Source organism: Candoia aspera, chromosome 5, assembly GCF_035149785.1.
Source record: "Candoia aspera isolate rCanAsp1 chromosome 5, rCanAsp1.hap2, whole genome shotgun sequence".
In the NCBI taxonomy this organism is placed as follows: domain Eukaryota; kingdom Metazoa; phylum Chordata; class Lepidosauria; order Squamata; family Boidae; genus Candoia; species Candoia aspera.
The window spans coordinates 34,013,422-34,034,215 of NC_086157.1; the positions used below are offsets into that span (position 1 = coordinate 34,013,422).

General features: G+C 38.9%; 2 protein-coding genes across 3 annotated transcripts in view; one reads left to right on the forward strand and one right to left on the reverse strand.

The window, feature by feature from the left end:
• Positions 1 to 8,426, forward strand: part of FHL2 (four and a half LIM domains 2) — a 32,053-nt gene extending 23,627 nt beyond the window's left edge. For both annotated transcript variants that reach the window (XM_063304927.1, XM_063304928.1), the window contains 3 exons: positions 1,255 to 1,424; positions 3,559 to 3,745; positions 6,930 to 8,426. In XM_063304927.1, coding sequence (XP_063160997.1) covers positions 1,255 to 1,424; positions 3,559 to 3,745; positions 6,930 to 7,081 — 509 coding nt within the window. In that variant the 3' untranslated portion in view covers positions 7,082 to 8,426. The remainder of the gene's footprint in view (positions 1 to 1,254; positions 1,425 to 3,558; positions 3,746 to 6,929) is intronic.
• A 2,076-nt stretch (positions 8,427 to 10,502) lies between these two features.
• Positions 10,503 to 19,343, reverse strand: C5H2orf49 (chromosome 5 C2orf49 homolog). Its single transcript, XM_063304929.1, has 4 exons — positions 18,859 to 19,343; positions 15,457 to 15,623; positions 13,343 to 13,706; positions 10,503 to 12,162 (listed from the first exon to the last, which is right to left on the reverse strand). The coding sequence occupies exons 1-4, from the start codon at positions 19,021 to 19,023 to the stop codon at positions 12,106 to 12,108; spliced, it is 753 nt and encodes a 250-aa protein (XP_063160999.1). The 5' UTR covers positions 19,024 to 19,343; the 3' UTR covers positions 10,503 to 12,105.
• Positions 19,344 to 20,794: the final 1,451 nt, after the last annotated feature.

The following is a 20,794-nucleotide window of genomic DNA, read 5'->3' on the forward strand; positions in this document are numbered from 1 at the left end:
CATACTATTTATCTGATTTGTTTATTTTTGATTTATCTGAATTATTGATTCAAAGCTGAATTCAATCTGCTTTGATTTTCATCCCTGAACAAAATGAAAGAGCTTAGAAATGGAAGTGTTGATACTGGAAAACTCAGGGGGTAGGACTGAAGTACAGTAGGAGAAACAAATGCTTTTAGGAAGTCAGTGTGTTATTTACCACTCACCACTCCCCTGGTAAGAAAAAAACCTTTTTGAATGGCCTCTCCTGTCATTTATCCTTAAATGAATTTTTATGCTTTATGAGCCATGATACTGAAATTAAAGGCTTTGATTACAAAGGAGAAAAGTGTAAGGATAATTAATGCCACTCTATTCAGAGCAGATGGTAAAAATCCATTACTATAACACAGGTGATGCAGACCTTTTACCCTTGGCCCCAACCTTACACATAAGGGTAAACATTCTGGATTGTGTGTACTTACTGAGATCAAACAGATTTGATTCTGAGTTTAAATTAAACTGTACTCTCTATAGATGCAAGATTTCTAAAAAAAAGGATTTCAGCAAAGTGTACAAAGAAACCACCAAAATGTCTTTTTATAAGGAAATAGCAGATATAGCTTCAGTTGGTCAAATGGACCATATTAATTCAAATTAAAGTTGGTTGTGTTCCCAAGTTAGTTGAGAACTTCATAGGCTGTATTGATTGTAACAATGCCTTGGTAGTCTTCAGATCAAGTTAACTTTAGTTTTCCCCCTCGTGTGTGTGTCTTTGGCAATTAACCATATAGCCCCAGAGATTACTTATTTTAGCCCAATGGCCCCTCCTGTTATTGGAAGGTTACATGATGATGATGATGATGATGATGATGATGCCACAGCTCCATTGTGTGAACTCACTCAATAAGTGACTCTCTTTGGGGTCCCTCAGAAATGTTAATCTACAATGCCCAAGGTTGCCATATCCAGACTGCACATGGCCACTAAGTGGCAGAAAAGAGTTCTCTGAATCTCCTGTGTTAGCAATGCCCATGGTGGCGTCTGAAAGGCATCAAATTTGGGCTTATTTTTAGTATTCAAGATCTGAGAAAAGTAGAGATTATAGGTTGTAATTTCATTAATCCTGACTGCTAACCTAAGTTTTGGTAACCTGCCCAGTTTCTTCCCATATATTAACTGGAAAATGGAATAGGTGGAAATAAAACATGGAATCTCCACTTCTTTTGTGCCAAAGCAACTTAAAAGCTGGTCCTGAATTTATTCTTCTCATAGGGACACGGAAAATGGGATATAAGGGAAGCAGCTGGCATGAGACCTGTTTTATCTGCCATCGGTGCCAACAGCCCATTGGAACAAAGAGTTTCATTCCCAAGGACAATCAGAATTTTTGTGTGCCCTGCTATGAGAAGCAGTTTGCTATGCAGTGTGTACAGTGCAAGAAGGTAGGGTTTATTATGCTGTGAAATATTATGCTGTGAAATAACATATTTCCTCTTCTGTTTTTCCTCTTTCTCCAAGCAAATGTTTCCAGGCTGCTATCCTACCTTATCTTGCCCTTTGTTTTGTTGGAGCTGATACCGAAAGACAGATTGATCCAAAATAATCAATGATGTAATTGTGGAAGGGCAGGCAGACCAGAGGAAGGAACAGGAAGAATAGCTTGCCTTTGTTGCACCCTCTCTGCTATTCTTTACAACCACAGCATAGAGCGTGGCTGGTTGGGCAATTCTGGGAGTTGAAGTTCACACATCTTAAAGTTGCGAAGGTTGCGAACACTGGTATAGAGAACTGTGAGAAAGAATCACCATCATCTATAGGGGTTCTGTCTCTTTCTTGAGGCTTCTTATCCATTCTTTAAGCATTTGGGCCTTAATTTTCTGGATTCTGTGGTGAGCATTTGAATCAGATTAAGACTTGCTTAGTGCATTGGTCACCCTGCTGCTGCTGCTGCTTAAACTGTGTCCCCACTTGCATCTAACCATAATGCACACATGCTCTGGCAATATCCTTTTTCTATCATGTCTCCATTATGTTGTCTTCATCTTGCCTTCAGCCTCTGAGCCTTTAGTTGTCCTGGGCTGCATCACGGTTCAAGCAGGATTTTCTCATTTCTATGCCGTTCAAGGTTGGCCTCAGGGTGTGTAAAATCTGTCAAGTTTCGTCACACCTTGTTACTGTGAGGGGAAGTTAAGTGACTGGGAATGAAAGGCAGTGGAAGTAGGATAGGGATCAGTAATGAGGACTGCAGATTTCTTGCCAGAAGAGTTTTTATGGTGACTCAAGAATGGGTAGAGAACAGTATAACTTGATAGCGGGGAAAGGTCCTCAGTCTGAGTCAGCTGATAAAGATGAAGTCGAATCTGGTACTTGAAATCAGGTCTTAGGATGATTATCAAAATGCATAGTTATTGAGGCAGCCCAGGACCTCAAACAAGAGCCTTTCCAACTTATTATCTACCCATTATCTACATTATAATGTAGGACATATAGGACATATATCCCGCTTGGGGCAGGATGGGGCTAATCAATCGTGGGGGTGGTTAGCGCCTTGAAGAAGCCCCAGGGAATTATATGTATTTAAATTAAGGTCTTTGGAATCCATCTTGGATTTTATATTTTATATCTATACTTAATTTTTTATGAAGAATTTTGCTTTTATTGTATTTTAATCTGTAGTTATTTTAATTTTATTGTAAACCACCTAGAGTTGCTCTTAGTGAGAGGAGCGGTGACGAAATATGAAATATACATAAATAAATAAAATAGGACACTATTACAATCTGATCTACAGAGAAAACTGACCAGAGTTTCAATGGCAAAAAGTTTATAGGATTCTTTGACCATGATCTTGTTGATGTCCATCGTGATATAAAATCCACAGATATTTCTATTCTAGGATAAAGTTCAGAAAATTATTTCATCCTATTGTTATATAACAGGAGGGTGGAGGATACAGAGATGATTCTGATCTTTCTCTTTCACTGCTCATGACATCTACTAGAATTGTTCAGTCTGTCTAAGGCAGGGGTCCCCAAACTCTTCAGTTCATTGACCTCCTCATGAAGTTTCAAATTGTTCATTGATTCCCAAATATTAATTATATGAAAATAATTTACAAAACACTACTTTAATAGTACCACAAATAACAACAACAGATAGGCCCACTGACCCTTGGGGGTCAATATTGACCCCTTTGGAGAACCCTGGTCTAAGGACTTGGTTTGGGAACAGGAATTGCCTTAGGGGGGAAATGGAAAAGTGTAATGTATGTAAATGTGTGTGTGTGTGTTTTGGGGGAGAGGGAAGGTGTTACCTTCTTGTGCTTGTAACCTTCCCATATTTTCCCACTTGTTCTCTCATCTGTTTTCTTTTTAGAAAATTTCCCTTGAGTAGGAAACTATGGAATAATTGGACATTGGACAGTGTCTTAATAACTTTTAGGGGCTATTATTCTTGATTACTTTGCTGTTTCTTCCTAAAACATTTGCAAGTTAAAGAAAATGGAGGGCGCATCGTAAACAAAGAATGAACTCTTAGCTTTCTCTCCTCTCTCCCCCCCCCATTTTAAATAAACAGCCAATCACGACTGGAGGAATCACTTACCGAGAACAGCCATGGCACAAGGAGTGCTTTGTGTGTACTGGATGCAAAAAACAGCTATCTGGACAACGCTTCACTTCCCGAGATGAGTTTGCTTATTGTCTGAACTGCTTTTGCAGCCTCTATGCCAAGAAGTGTGCAGGATGCACTAATCCAATAAGTGGTAGGTACTTTGTTGTTGCCTTCTTTGAAAATAGGACAAATTTCTATTACCAGTCAATATAAATTGCCATTATCACCATCAATGCAATTTAAAGTTCTGGGCACATCCACCAATTGGGTTTGAGAAGACATCGCTGTGAACCCAGGAATTTGAAGCAGTGAAGCCGAAATAATAGCACCCAAGAACAGGACAGAAAGGGTGGTATGGTGGTAGTGGTGGTGATGGTTTACAAAAGTGGAGATAATGTTTAACTTAAAGATCTGCTGCATAAAGTTTTAGATTGGTCCCCAAAGAGCTAAATGAGAGGGAAATGGACAAATAAACCAATAGCACTTGTCCCAAGAATTTGCACAGTCCATCGTTAATATCCTCTATTCGCCTCTGAGTGCCAGATCCTAGAAAACAGTAAGTCAGTGTTTTTCAACCTTGGCCACTTTAAGATGTGTGGACTCCAACTCCCAGAATTCTGTGCATCTTAAAGTGGCCAAGGTTGGAAAACACTGCAGTAATTGTTGGAAGGAAAGCATTGCCATCTGCCTATGAGTGTTCCGAAGAGCAAGACACATTCAGGATGAGTGAAGCAGATTTTATAACCCAATGAATTTTTATTAAAGAAATACATGATAGACAAATGCAAAATCTAGCACCTAGGTAGCGACTTCCTACCAGGAGAAAAGTCAAAGAGTAAGGCATGAGGAAGTCACATGCAATTAGCAATTTTGTTGAAAAAGTGTAGCCAGAGAGGACATGGAATAAACCCTCAGTTCTATTTCTACACCCATTACCCCTTATGGTCAGTAGATTGTGAGGAGCTGAAGTCAGTGGCACTGAAACCACTTCCAACAATAATGGGGTACGGCTCTTGTTATCACTCAGATGCCATCATTCACCATCAATACTTGGCATCTTTGGTAGCTGGAAGGACCATGAGTCCTAGCAGTTTCGTTCTGATGTCTAAGGCTTACAATATTTTATATATAAGGCCTGTTTGGGGCAGTGCAGGAAATTGAAATAATGGCTAGATCTAACCACCAAACACTGCTTTTACTGCTGCCATGGAGGGGTGGGCTGGGAGGAATCAAAGGATATTTTGTCTATGATTCAGTCCACCTGGAGGACACAGATGGGTGTTTTATGTCCTTCTCCATGGATTCCTCACATCTGGTTGGTCACTGTCAAAAAAGGGCATCACAGACATTTCCTATGAAGATTAGCCCATTAGTATTCTGTTGTATTCCAAAGCTTTCCATTTCCTTTGTCAATTTATTTAGCCTCCACTTCCATTGCTTCTATCCCGAGCATCTTCAGTTAACCTGAAAATTCTTTTTGAGAACTCCGTATTCTCTGGAGATTGTTTGGGGAGCTAGGAGGCAGAGAGGGGGCTGGGGAAAATACTCCTGAGCAGTGTCTGTAGTATTGGGGAACAGGTATCATTGTATACAATCAATCCCACATTGCCAGTCTTGTTGCCAAAGAAAGGGCATGTGCGTGCATGTATCTGAGGTTATGGAACAAGGATATGAAACTCATCCATAAACATCTTAAACCAGCTCTGATGTAGCTAGAATGCCCAAACAAGCTGCAGCATCTCAAAGCAATAACTTACCTTCTGATACAACTGACCATTTTTGCATTCTAGAAGTAGCATGACACAGAGAAGAGCAGGTTGAGGCCTGAGATATTGTCCAAAGATGCATGAATAGCACAACAAAAGCCAAAGGCATTTATACTGTTAAGAGTAAAACTTTCCCTATCTGCCTCAGATTCGTTAGGGTAACTCTGCAGCCAACGTTTGTTTTTAATATAATTATCTTGTGTAAGGATTGGATAACGAAGGGCCGAATCTGATCATCCAGATCATTATTTCACAGCTTTCCCCAAGAGATTATCTCCATGGTGCTGGACTGTTTCAGTCCATTCAGGTAGCACAGTCATTGGAGATCCCAGGTGGAGATGATGGAAGCGTAGTCTAACACATCTGGGCTTTTTATAGTAATTTTATTGAAGATTATAATTACAACAGTAAAAACTAATACAAACTGAAACATAGAATAAAAAGAAAGAATAAAAGGTACAGAAAAGAAAGGAAGAAAGGGAAAAAATAAAAACAGAAATAGAAAATAAAGAAAAAATAAGAATATAGTAAAGAAATATATAAAGTGACTTCCCACTTTCATCACAAGTATGAAGAATTTTAGTAACTTATCACCTTCTCTTAAAATACAACAAATGAACTCTTCTTCCCATATCCCATCTCGTTTAAGGATTTGTTTATATGTTACCCAGAGTTATCCTAACCTCACATTTCAGTCCTGATCAGCAAAAGTCCATTAAGGGTTAGCAGAAATAGCAACACATCTTCTTTAACCTTGATCAAATAAACCAACTTTATATTTCTTCTTTATTTCTAACGATCTTAATCTTTAGTCCCTTCAAATAATGTTGTAGAACTTGATTTCTTTTCATTTTTTCTTTGTCCCTTCTCACAAAGTTCTTCCAAATTTTAAGACTTTTTTGTAAATCCAGTATAGGAAAATTATCCAGGTCACTCTATTGGTTTATTGTTTGTATATCCCTTTTGATTATTAAGACATCAGCCAGTTTCTTTTATATGTCCAGTGTAACATCTTTTTCCATGTCATTCTTGTAGCCTATCATTTGTAGAGTAGTAAGTAAGTAAATATTTATTTGGTCAATGACCAGCAATCATTTGTAGATCCACATTCAACTCAGCCTCAGTCTTGTCAGTAGAACGTGTTCCTCTTCCATAACATCTTTTAGACACGGTCTGTCTATAGTGGCAGACACTCTTAACTTCTGGATCCATTGTTCAAACTATCCTTCAATACGTCCAATGTTAAAATGTTTTGCTTCATTCTGTAATTTTAAGTTGAGTTTAGATGTTCTTCTCCTTTAATTGTAATATTTAATTCCCTCTAGCGTCCAATTTTTTAAATCTTATTTTAATTCAAAACAAAAGTATTTTCCCATGGAAGGATTCTTTACAATTAATTCCAAAATCTTGTTTCAAATTTATCTGGACCCTTAGTCAGTTTGTAATCTTCTAAAAATAAAAGTTTGGGCATCTAGAGGGCATTAGGTCAGGGAAGGTTGCTTCATAACCCAAGATCCAGTTTCAACTGCTTCACACAGATGTGCCTCATGTTTTCTTCTCATTTTCCAGGGCTTGGTGGTACCAAATATATTTCTTTTGAGGAACGGCAATGGCACAATGATTGTTTCAACTGCAAGAAGTGTTCCCTATCGCTGGTGGGCCGTGGCTTTCTCACAGAAAGAGATGACATCCTGTGTCCCGAGTGTGGGAAAGACATCTAAAAGATGAAAAGCAATTTTGGGAAAAAGCTGTACTTACATGTATTGTCTAATATACATAACGATGTGCATGAGTTTTGACCAAAAGTGCAGAAAGTTAATGTTTTTTTTCTCAGCAATACATATTAATCGGTTAACACCAGCTCTCTGGGTGCTAGGCCTGAACACAATGTACAGTACTAATATATACAAAGGAAACAGAGCCATGATTGGTGGTCTTGTATGTTAGAGCCCATCCTTCAGACCATAACCTCCCTTTATAGAGCAGATTTGAGGAGAGCATCTACTCAAGTTTGCCAAGTTAGGTGGTAGCACCTAGTCAACATTGGCTGATCTTGAAAAGGTAAACAGGGTCAGACCGGTTTAATATTTGGATAGGAAACCACCAGGAAATCCCAAGGCTATAGTTTGACTGAGAAATTAAAAAAAAAAAATCTTGAAAGAAGGCCACAGCATTGCTGACAAGAAAAGTCCATGTCCATGAAGTCATCAAGGAGTTGAGCTCATTTGAAGACTTTATTTTTTACTCATATTTACTTGAAAGCAAGTAAAAATATCACTGGAATGAATCCCTGATAAATCAGGTTTTCAGACTGTGCAGAGAGATCTTACTGAGCTCATCTGGTAGATCAGAAACAAAGACATTTGGTCTGGATGATGGAGGCTAGTTAACAGGGAGACCTATATCCGAACACTTGTGTAGGCATTACACCTAAGGAGTTTTTTCTTTTTCTTTTTTAGATTGTAGAAATGTATTGAAGTAAAGTAGATATAATGGAGAGAAGGTAATTTTTTATATCAATTGTCAAACAATACTTCTCATTTATGAATCCATAACAGTCAAATAGAAAATTTGAGTGATTCAGATACTATCAGTATAATTTTTTCTTTGGCAGATAGATAAATCAGGACTTTCGAAAGACTTACAATTGCCAGTTTAGTGTATTGACGGAGGAAGAGTCAATATTTAAATGTCCCCGTTTGCAAATGTATAGATGATAATATGTAGGCTAATTTAGGTACAGATCAGTAATACAATGTTTGTGCCATGCCTTAAAAGGAAAGATTAAAGAAATTGATTTTCTGCATCATCGATTTGGAACTATTCCCTCTGAAGCCAATGGAGCTTGTTTCCAAATAAATCCACAAGTTTAGGTGGATGCAAATATACAACACATTATTGCATGATATTGCAAGATCATTGCACAAAATACATTTTTGATTCCTAAGAGATGTTTTGAAATTTCATTGCACCTTAGAGTTTGCAAAGTAATAAATGTCTTTCTAGCCAAGTCTGTTGTATTTTTGTGAATTCTGACTTTTAATAAATGTTAACCATTAAGGTAAAGCTTGTGTGGAGTCCTTCTCTTTAAAAATACAAATCTACATAAAAAGAGCATCTAAGGATTTCTAAAAACCAATTTTCAGAAACCAGTACAAAACCAAAGCACTTCATAATTACAAAGTATATCACAAAATAGCTGGGACACAGTTCATATGGAGGTAACAAATTGCCCTTATTTCCTGAAATATTGGCACATAATGCAAATTTATCTTCCAATTCTATTTCTTGTGCTGCTGTAGCTGTGATAAAGCGTTATATTATGTCTGTTCACTGCCTTTCCTTATTTGTACAGACCCTGATCACAACAGATGTTCATCTAATAGGTGACTCACTGTGTAATCCCTTTACAAATCTACTCAGTTAATGTTTTACTGAGAAATACACTTCAATAAATAAATGAGACTCTTTGGTAAGTGCATTAAAATGCAGCTGAACAGAAACATGAGGCTGCACCTCCCTGGATGTAAGGTTATTGCACATGTTAAGTCTCTTTCCCAGCTCAGGGATGGAGAACCTACTTTCCCCTGAAAGCCGCACTAAGCCCATGCAATCATGACTGGCTCTGCAGGGCAGCCGTGGGCATGGCCAGAATTCAAGGCAATTGGAGACAGATAGATTATACCATGTATCTGAACCACTATCCCAAGACTCTGGTCAGTTGACAAAGAACAAACAGCACAATAAAAACAATACATAAAAAATGAAATTATAATTGAAGAGGCATTTTTAAAAAGCTATCACCATATCCATACCCCAAATCCCAAACATCTTTATCAAAAGCCCAGCAGAACAAAATTTTCACTTCCTCCATAAACCAAGCAGGCAATGGGCCAATTTAACTTCACCAGCTGGAGTGGGAATGAACTGTTACACAGAGAGGGGCCACGACAGAAAAGATTTGTTTCTGACCTTCCACCCTCTGATCTCAGGTGGGATGGAAATGCAAAACAACCCATCCCTAGAAGAGAACCTGTTTCCTTTGCCCAAGACACCAGTTTCACTTTAGCTTCTTTACCCTCTTGATGCTCATCCTAGAGCAAATTGAAAAACAGAAGCCTGGTGGTTGCCACCTACATCATGATTTTCCATACCACTGGCTCAGAAATAATGCTACACATGGACCTGCCAAAATGCACAGTGTGGTGGCTACATTAGATTACGTTTCTGAGAGGACCACATTAATCTGTTGTCCTAACATAACCCTTGCTAGCTGGACTTCCAAGACAGCAGCTCCTGCATTTATTTCATAGCAGGAGTTACTAGCAACGCTTCTGGGCTTCAATCAAGGTGACAAGAAATAGTTCACACTGTTTCTAGGCATTGTTTGCTGAACAATCCCACCTGGTTTGCCATCTCAATCCTACTCTAAAAGCTTTTAAAAAACTATCAGCCATTATGATTGAAAATATCCATACAGTATGTTTGAAAACTTTTCATAATTCAAATCTTTGTAACAGCTCATCCCTTTCCCCCAAATATCTTTATGGCTGCCTCACCAGACAATCACTCACAAAAAGTGACATGTGAACAAATCCTTTGGAATCTGAAATTCTCTATTTTTACCACCTCCATGACAGGAACACAAATTATTGTGCTATTTATTTTAATTAGAAAGAACATGTGGTGGCCACACAGAAGGTTATCTTTTATGGTCTTTGTAAGCATAATTGTTTTTACCTGAATCTAAAAATAAAGACTGGGAACTGCTAATTTGAAATATATGCTGCAAATCCTAAAAATGCAGAACACATCCAAGTTAAAAAAAATTTTTTTTTTACAAATCCTTATAGATGTAATGACCAAAGATGCTTTTCAAAGGATATTAAATTCAAGCTATGATCAAGAGTGCCAATTTTTAAAAAATCAACATAAACATTTAATATAGTTATTTACAGTACAGACCTAAACCTACTGTATGCCACTTATAAAGAATATTTAAATGTTTCCAGTGTTAATAACAGTTGTGTTAGATGTACCTTAATCAACCAGAGTACTGGCATAGATGCTTAATTCTACTGTACAAAAAACTCAGTTGAATCAGTCCCACAAGGAAGATAAAATTATAGCATAAAGATGGTCCATACAAGAGATCACATTTAATTTAATTTAATTTAGATAAGCTAATAAAAATACAGCAATCCAAATACAAAAACACAAAATTAAACTGTATACTTAAGTAGAAAACTTGCACGAGTGTTTAAGAAGAGGCAAATTCAACTACACTTCAATACACCATTCTTTATATTCTGAAGTGCTCAGTGATGCCTTGGGGCATAATGTAGGCAATGGAAATTGTAGGTCAATAATGCAGTCCTAAGTGTGAGTACACAAATGTAAGCTAAATGGAACTTACTGTGAAGTAATGGCATATAGGACTGTGGGCTAAATCTCATAAATGTTCATAAGTGGTATGTATTTTACCTACCTTACTGTTACCAACTTAACTTAAATGTACTCAGTTTGGATAGATGTGTTGTTTTTTCCCTCCCCAATACAGTGAGCAATTCTTATAAAAATTATATTTCACTTTACTTCTGCTTCAGAAGTATATTTCATTGTTAGGAAGCTGTTAACATTTACAAGTTTTGAAACTAAATTATCTTTATCACCGAGATGCTGCCAGCATCTTCAGAGCCTTTAACTAATACAATTTCATTAACACATATGACATAAAACTACTTTGTGCATACAAATGTGAGTCTAACATTATTAACCCCCTGGGATGCTTTTTATCTCATACAAGAAAAGAATACAGAATTTATTCAGACAGAACTTTCATCCTTGTAAACTTCCACTGCATATTCTCTGTATGATAAGTTCATCTCTTTTCTAGTTTCACAAATAAGTAGAACAAGCATTTGTTTATCTATTTATTATTCAAATTTTGTTACCGCCCATCTCCCCCAAAAGAAAACATTACATTCCTTCTGAATTTTGTCAGGCATTTTGTAGTTAAATAAGCCTTCCTTAAAAATTTTTAGTATAAAATACCTGTCACATACTGTATAAAAATACAGTTCTAGTTCACACAGTCTTTTTTTTCTCACAGTCTTGGGGGTGGGGGGCTTCTGCCTATGTATCTCCAAAGACAACAAAAATCCATTTGATCTTCCATGTTAACAAAAACTTCAATTTGAAGCAAAGCCAGTGCACAGTTCAGGGTTTCACCTAGGAAAGGACCCAGATATTTTCTTAAAAAGTGATATTGGCACCCAAGAATTAGAAATATTTATCCTAGGCCTTGTGACAGAACTATTCTGTGCAAGTATCTTGGGAAAACCAGTAGAATGAGGAAGCACAGTCTTCCATACCATCTAAATATATCTGTATATATTTTTAAAAAATATTCTGTTGTACAACTGAACAGGAACAGTTATAAACTCACACAGTTTTCTCTACCAGATCATGCAAAGACTTGACCTACAGACTACGGTTAAGAAAGCCAAAGAAAGGCTGGTAAAACCATTTTGTTCTACCAAAATGAACTTCTAAAATGGGAACTAAATAATTCAAAGTGCAACAGAAATGTTCTCAACTTGATGGTGAAGATATGGTGCCTCCTTTATACTGTGAAGTTCTAAGCATTATGAATAACCCACTGCAATCTGCAACTCTGTTTAATACAATTCTTCTGTACTGTAATGAAGACTAAGCATTATTTACATTCCTAACTCCTGTAGGTTCATGGCCATGTTACATGCTGGATCTTCTTTTTTGATTCAGTAGGCTTTAGGCCATTCTGGAGGGAGAAAAGAATTAAATTATTTAAGGCGACCTGTTAAAACATCAAGAATGTGGTTTCTGTTGCCATCTGGTGGTTAAAACAAACAAAAGTGTCTTAAAACCTTTTAAAAGGACTTCAGTTTTCTGTAAGATATTTAGATTCTTTTCTGGACTAAAAGGAATAAAGGAAATATTACTATATATCCCAAAATAATTGAAGGTGAGTTCTAGCCCCGCCTTAGGCATGAAAACCGGCTGGGTGACCTTGGGCCAGTCACTCTGTCTCAGCCCAACTCACCTGACAGGTTGAGTGGGGAAAACAGGAGGAGGAAGGAGTATTAGGTATGTTCGCCGCCTTGAGTTATTTATAAAAATAATAAAGGCGGGATAGAAAATGAATAGAATAAAATAAACAGAGAAGGAACATTTAAATCATCTTCACTTCTCGCAGTCATCTGTATCCTCCATAATGTCCAGAGACACAACGAACAATGTGGAAGTGGAAGTTGAGCTGGGGGCATAGATTGCAGCTTCTCTAGAAAGACAGAGGGCCCACCTAGACTACGTGAGTTGTGAAATGGGGTCTCCTGGGACACTAATGCCTCCTTCCTTCAGCAGGCCTTCTAATTCTTCTCTCCTAGAAATCTCTGTGCTCCATCCCACATAGCTCAGGATTTGAGCCAGCACAGCTGTTTCAAGGTAGAAGAGGCATTCCTTCTGTGAAGTTCCTTATAGTAACATATTTTAAGATCACAGTGAATGAGAATTTGGAACGGGGGGAAGGAGAATATGGGTTACTATATATTTAGTATATATTAACGTCCATAAGAAAACTTATTTTCCTAGAAACCAGACATTTTCAAAACACAAAAAAAGCAAATGAAGCTTGTGCCATTTCTAAAGTAACTACCTTTGTATCTCACACAGACTTTTGTAAATCAGTTTCAGGGCAAAGCATATTAATTGTTTTGTGCCCACCTGAAAGTTACTTTTAACAATATTAAAACGCTATCAAGATAAAACAACAACATGGTAATAATGAACAAGGGTCTACTGGCCTCCCCAACTAAATTAGAAGAAAAAAGGCTGTTTGAAGTTTGAACATCTGCTGTTAGAAATGACAGCTGCTAATTTATTTGACATTAATTGGGACATAATTCAAGAGTAAAATCATAAAATAGTGCAGATATACTTACTGATGAATCCAATTCTTCTTTTGGAGCAGCTCTCTTTAATTTCACAACAGTAGTTCCTGTAAGAGGCTCTAAAACTGATGGCTTTTGACTAGATGACATACTAACTATAATATTGTTCTGCTTAGCCTCATTATTGCTAGATTTCATTTTAACGTCTGATGAAAAGGTGGGAGCAGATATGCATGATGAGGAATTTGAAGGAATAGCCAGTCTTTTACACGCGATATTGTTACTTCCAGATGTAAGGAATTTTAGACCATCAGCAGCTCCATTCTCAGTCTTCCTCACTTTAATACTTGTACTTGTTGAGCTACCATCAAACACAATGAGAGGCCTTTTCCTTAGACTTTCCATTGCCATAATGCTAAACAAGGAAAGGTAACATAAAGAATTCATTATAGATATGAAACCAAAATTACTCAGGGTAAACCCACCCCATTCTAAATAGCTATTTGGAAGAAAGCTCAGTTGACTTTTCCCAGATTTGCATACTTAGATCAGGATTGTAGCCATTCAAACTGATGAGGAATTAATCTCACACAAATGGCAATGCTGCTTGTATCCTCAGATTTGCATTTATTTCACAATTAACCCAGTCTAAGGACAAAGGAAACACTAATAATCACAAATCTCCAAGGAGTACATAGATTCTCCAAGGAGTAATTCAAAGATGGACAACAATCTTGGGCTAAGATCCCAAAGCCCACAGAGTTAAATTCCTTGCCTCCACATCAACCACTTCTGAACACTAGGGCTGCTTAGAAATTTGTCAAGGTTTTTTTTCCCCCAGAATTGATCCACTTTCAGTTGGCAATAGTCCTTTTAAATTATGATTTGCATCAGTGCCCCCAATCTCAGATAAAGATGCTACAACCAGAGGAACCAGCTAGTTAATAAAGTATAAATGTATGTGGCACACTTCTTATTTACTTAATTCCATGGATGCAGTTAGGCACTTGGGCTATGCATGAAATATAACACATATAGATAAATGAAAGCAGTTCCATGCCGTTCAACTGACGATCTCAGTACTAATTTATAAGACTGTTGACTTCCTATTTCTTTTCAAGATAACATTATAACATTGAACTGCCAATAAATACAACAAAATAGTTGTTTTATTTAATAAGTGTCCTGAGTAAGCAAGAACCACGCTGAGACGAGGAAGAAGTCTCTAGTGCTTTATTATTGCTATAGTAGACAGAAAATCCTACCAAACTGAAGAAGTGTGGGAAAACCCAGACAGATAAATCCCCAAAAGTCAAGGCGGGTCTGTCCTGTTTCTCTTTGAATGACAGCTCAAACTTCCTAAACTACGCGTGCGTTTTCCCCCTGGATAGGGGCCCCCTCCTGCTCACCCTTGGTACTCATGACAGTAAGTGACAAAAAATAGGCCAAAATAATCAAGGTTCCCCTTCTTCAATGGCAGGCTTTTTCTCAGATAAAGCTGAGAGTCTGAAGTCACAGAGAAATAGACCTCGCATCAAGGAGTGCTGCTTAGCCAGACTCTTCCCTGAGGGCGCTACAGTTCCATTGCCACCAACTGTCCTGTGGAAAGAGGCCCTCAAGAACCAGAGGAAAAACCCCACCGTGGCCTGCTCAGCTGGACTCCCTTTTTCCCTGTGACCCACAGAATAATTATCACTTGCTGCCCTTTGGGAAGGATGGTAGAAAATTGGCTCTTTGTTAGTTACCAATTACTATTTACTGTATTTTCATTGCTTCCTTAGTCAAAAGACATTTTGGGAAGATGCAAATAATAGCAGGTCGGTATAGTGGTTAAGGTGCTGCCCTAGAAAGCAGGAGACTGAGTTCTAGGCCTCCTTTAGGCATGAAAGCTGGCTGGTGACTTTGAGCCAGTCACTCTCTCAGCCCAACCCACCTCACAAGGTTGCTGTGGTGGGGAAAACAGGAGGCAAGGGTATTACATACGTTCGCCACCTTCAGTTGACCAAATTTAAAAAAGGCAGGATAAAAATATTATTATTATTATTATTATTTAAAATGCAGGAAATAATATTGGGCTAATTCACAATAAGGTGGTTTCCTATTATGTCTCAGACTTTTGAAAGATTTTGAAGAGAATCCAAGTACTGTAAGCAAAGCAAACTTACCTTTGGGTGCCATGTTTCAACACTTGCTGACCTCTTTTCTTTTCTATTAGTTTTCCCCATCTGGTTTTGGGTAAATCACGCTGAGGCAATGGTATGACATGCTGAACATATAGATCAGTAAGGCCATCCTTACTGATTCTCACCTCATCTTCTATTGGGATATTCTTCTGAGGAAAAGCAATGGAAACCACGATGTTATGAATATTACAGTTCATCTTATGCTTAAAAGCAACTCTATGCATAGCAATATAAATAGAAAATCACAAAATATTTTATGGCATGTTCTTTCACCACATGGACTGCAGATTTTATTCCAGACCTACAAAAACAGGAAAAGGCTATCTTCAATAACACTAGCAGGTTATCAAATATGACAGAAGACCTCCCTAGTATAAAAATTCTGGTTACTCCACACATTACTCTTCTACAGAGGAGAAAGATGAAGTTCATCAATCCATACATATCTCCACAGTAATTTAAAGCTTTACCATATGTTAAACATGCAAACATTTTTGTACCTTCTCAACTGTTTTATGAAATCTACCTCATATGCTTTTCAAAGTAAGCCATGCACCAAAGCTTGCAATTACTACTACTAAAATAATCCTGTTGGGATTGTTTCTGCAGGTCACTTATTTGGAAGATCTGCTAAAACTTTCTTTGTTTAGCTTTAAACAAAATGCCAATGTGCAAAAATTTATCAGATGGATTTTTCCTGGAACAAAAATAAACTATTAAAAATAAACTTTCCTGGAACTAAAATAAACTAACGCATTGCTTAGTGATGGAAATTCTGGTTCCAGTTGGGGTCATTAAGTGAGGACTACCTGTATCTCCTCTGGTACCATCAACATGATGTCCAGGTGACTGTACCAGCAAAATGTCTTGCAAATCTATCACAACTGCCTGAAGGAAGATCTACTGGCCCTACCTGTCTCAGTGTAACGATCCACACGCTCGAGCATTCACTCAAAGACAGTTCTGAGATTTGGGATTCTAGTAACTGTTTAATGATGCAAAGCATCTTGTACAAAGCAAAGTCACGAATGGCTTCTTCCCACACATTCTACAATTTAAAAATCACATTCTCTACTTTCCCCTCCTTTCTACGCATCCAAGCATGTGCTCCCCCCTTGGCACCAGATGGCTCAGATGGTATTCTGCCGGATGGCCTTGAGTAATAAGTTCCTAGTCACAACAAATGAATTCACCCCCCAGGTTAACACCCCCCTCCCCTCTGGTGCCTCTCTGTCTGTGAACACAGGTTCTATGAAGATGGATGCGAGTTCGATCAGGATGTTCTGAGGACATTGTGATGAGGAGTATGACACTCAGTAGTATTTGGGTCACTGTAAACAAGGCTGCTGAAAGCCATTCCAGTGATGCAGCAAGGACTGAGAAATACTGATGTTTCAGTGCCACAGGGTAGACCCAAATACAGCTCTGTTCCTATGCCCAATTGCATTTGCTCTTTATTTTCCACCACAAGTGCTCCAGGTGTCTTTCTTGCTGCTTCATTACCTGGACCCCCTCAATAAACCAGAGTGCCTCCCAGGATTTGTAGGAGGAAAGGGCCACATAAGTACAATATTCCATATTCCATATTCCAAAGGCAAAAAAATAGGATTGTGAAAACTGCCACAATCTCACTGGGAAACTTTCGAAATGCCTGTCAGAATCTGAACAAATCCATAAAAGGGGGAGGGATGGGATCTTATCTGGTCCACCACCCCTGCAGCCCTGGCTCCAAGCTGACCATAATGCATTTGAACCATGACAAAAGAGTGGTAACCATGCCTATGAAACACTTGTGTTAACATTAGTGATACGTTGGTCATGGAAATGTGTTGCTTTCACACGCAGACAATGCCATATTCTTGGCTGAGAATCCAAAGTCTTTCCAGCAAATGTTAGATCATATGATGAAATGAGGAATACAGATCTGAAAATTAATGTACCAAAGACCAAGAGAGTTGTGTTTGACCAGAAAAATGAATAGCTGCAAATTATACATAAATGGCAAACAATTAGGGCAAGTAGATAAATTTGTGTACCTTGGAAGAATGTTTACTAAGATAAGGAAACATATAAGGAATTTTAAGATGTGCAACAGTTGGCATAGAGATAATGTGGTTTGGGGTTTGTTGAAAAGAAGGAATTATGTCAAAAGAAGCAAAAATGGCTATTCGTAAGAGCATGCTTCTGCCCAGTTCGGTTTATGCAAGTGAGGGTAAAATATGTCAGCAGAAGCAAAAAAAGAACTTGAATGTAGTAGGGATGAATTACTTATGAAGTGTATATGATAAAACAAAAATAGAGTCAGTGAGTGATGAATAAACAGAGACTAAATACAAATATGAGTGACCAGAAGAGTATACTGAGAAAATGAATGAGAATTTTAAAAATCATTTTAATCAAAATTTATATGCTGATTACTCTTCTGAATGTATATGAAATACATAACAGAAAACTGAATGGGTTGAGGGGGGGAACAATGGGCTAGGTTGTCTGGAGCTCATGCACCTGAAAAAAGGGGGAAGTGAGTTTTTAAAGAGAAAAATGTAATGTATGAAGTTGAACTAAGGAAGTTATGCAAGGAAAGGTATGTAGGGAGAGGTACAGTGGATGGTGTTGGTGTAAACCAGATTCACTTAATTTCCTTTTCTTTTTATCTCTTCTCTACCTCTTACTAATTTTCTATGGTTTGTATAACACTGTTTAGTCCACAATGAAACAGCAGGATCCACTGTGCATTTCTAAATGCAAAGACGTCCAGATCTGCACAACAAAAACAAACCCACCAAACAACAAACCTCAACCCAGCAACAGCAACACACCTCTCAGGGAGCCAACAGTAGACTGTGCACCCAGTGCAAAAAAATAACAGGAGAGGAATAAGAATTGGCACTTCTGGGGAAGCCTTATGGATACAGTGACCATATTTTCTTGGAAAAAAATAAAAGACAAACCTGAAAAGGGGCAAATCTGAAAAAGGTTGATAAAAATAAAAAAAATTGTTTAAGTTTGTAACATTGCTTTACAAAGGAAAATTCAAGAGCAAAACCAAGAGAAATAATTAAATTAAATGAATCTGAAGGACTGCTTTCTAAAATAAAGGCCTGTCCTTTATTAATGAAGGACGTGTGGTCACTGTACTTATGGAGCAAACTTTTTTTACTAGCTTGTCTTCCTGCGTTGCTACCAACAACAACGGAGAATGCCCATCTCCAGGCTGGGCAGAAACGAGCGTTAGAGCGGGAGAGGAGGCCAAACCCTTTTTCCCAGGGCTGTGGGCAACCCAAATATGCCCGGCACAGACCGCTGCGCACGATGGGTGGTGGGTATCAGGGAACCCCAGACCCAGGCCGGCCTCCCTCTGCCCCCCTTCCCTTCTCTCGCTACCTGCTCCAGCGTCAGGAGTAAGAACTCCTGCGAGAGCAGCTCCGGATGCAACAGGAGGTCCGAGTCCGCTCGCGCCGTGTCCCCACTTCCCTCCTTCGCGGAGGACCCTCGGCCCCCGAACGCCGCCATCTTTCCGAACGTGATCCTGATTGGCCGCCAGAGCATTCTTTCGGGTGGTTCCTTCCGGTGACGCGCGTCGCCGCGGCAAGGCGAGCAAGTTTCGGGGGAAGCGTTGCCGAGATACGAAAATGTAGAGCGAAGGTGTCCGTTTCGAATTTTTCACTTCCGGGTTCCCGTTTTAAGTCACTAAAAAAAAGGAGAGAGAGAGAAAAGGGGAGCCGCTCCTTGCAGCTTTCTTGATGGCGCTTCAGCGTGGCTGCCTTTCAGCAAAAGCTCAGAAAAAATGCAGGGCCCTTTACTTTCCAACTTTCTGTTTTGGACTGATCCAATAAATGGAACGTGAATTTCCCGTGTGAAAACAAGCCTCTTTAAGTTTTAAAAACTTCAGCACTGTGTTGCTCAAACTTGGCAACTTTAAAATGTGTGGACTTCAAGATGTGTGGACTTCAACTCCCAGAATTCCACAGCCAGCCTTGCTGGCTGGGGAATTCTGGGAGTTGAAGTCCACACATCTTAAAGTTGCCAAGTTTTAGAAATACTGTTTAGCAGCAACCCTATCTAAAATTCATTTCAAGGATACCCCATTATCCTTACATTGTGTGTGCTTTCGGGCTGGGGCGGGGAAATACAATAATTTACGAGGGTCTTGCAACTGTAGGCTAGCAGGATTTTACATTTTAAAGTAAACCAAGCTGAGATCAGCCCCCAAACAGGCAGGGTCGGCGCAGGCGGCTTATCCGCTGGTGACAGGACGCTGCTAGGCTGAAAATGATTTATGATCACCCTGCAGGTAGTCCAAACCAGATAGTAAAGTCTTAAATGATGCTCAGACTGAGATTTCCATCCAAACATGCACCTTATAAAGCGGCTTGCGAAGTAGTTAAAATGTTCCCTTGCCCTTCCCTCGGTCACATTCAGTCAGGACACTGGGAGCACCTTTTCCGACCAACCCATTTTATTAAAAGGCATCAGCTTTCGTGAGCTGCAGTTTATGTCTTTTAATATAAGGGGTTAGTCGGAAAAGGCGCTCCCAGGCTGATTCCTTGCCACCAGGGCTCTCCTTTACAACGTCGATCACATTTAAAGTTCAATTACAAACCTAGTACGCGGGCGTGCAAGCACGTTGAGTTTTAAATGCCGTTGCAAAAAGTAAACTACACTTTCTGTTGTTAGCCGCTTTGAGCGTCTCATCATACAGCATATTTTTAGCTGAGGAACTGAGTTGTTCTTCGCGGTCTGCAAATCTCCGGTCACGAGCAGCTGCTTTTCTTTATTCTGCAGCGTGGGAATAACCGAACATATTGCTATTTACTGACAGCTAAATACTGGACTTCCCCGGTTTTTTGTTCAAGTCGCTCCTCTGATCGCTGCAGCATCCTTCTGACCTTGAGAAACGAAGCGTGAGAAGACCTCCGTAGCCCTTGGATGGGGGACCACTAGGAGATCTCGGAAGCAGGGAACCCAATGTTCCTGGGCAAACCCCATCGTCTCTGTTGCAGAGGAAGCTGTATGAAGGTGATCAAAAAGTTAAGAGGAGCTGAGCTCGGCTTGAGGGAGTCTTTTTTTCCCCGTCGCTTGTTACAACACAGAAGGGAAATGTCCATAAATCAGAGATTCATATTTTGTGTCATTCTTCCTTTTTCTATATCTTTGGGAAGGCAGAGAATCGGGAGATGCGCACCTAAATGACGAAAGAGAGAATTAGGAAGCACTTAAAAGAAGCAACCGCCCCTCCCCCAGAGTTCGCTAAACATCCGGGTTAAGATGGCTGTACGTATTTTTTGTGTAGATGTAAATTCAGAAGGCTTGATTGGTC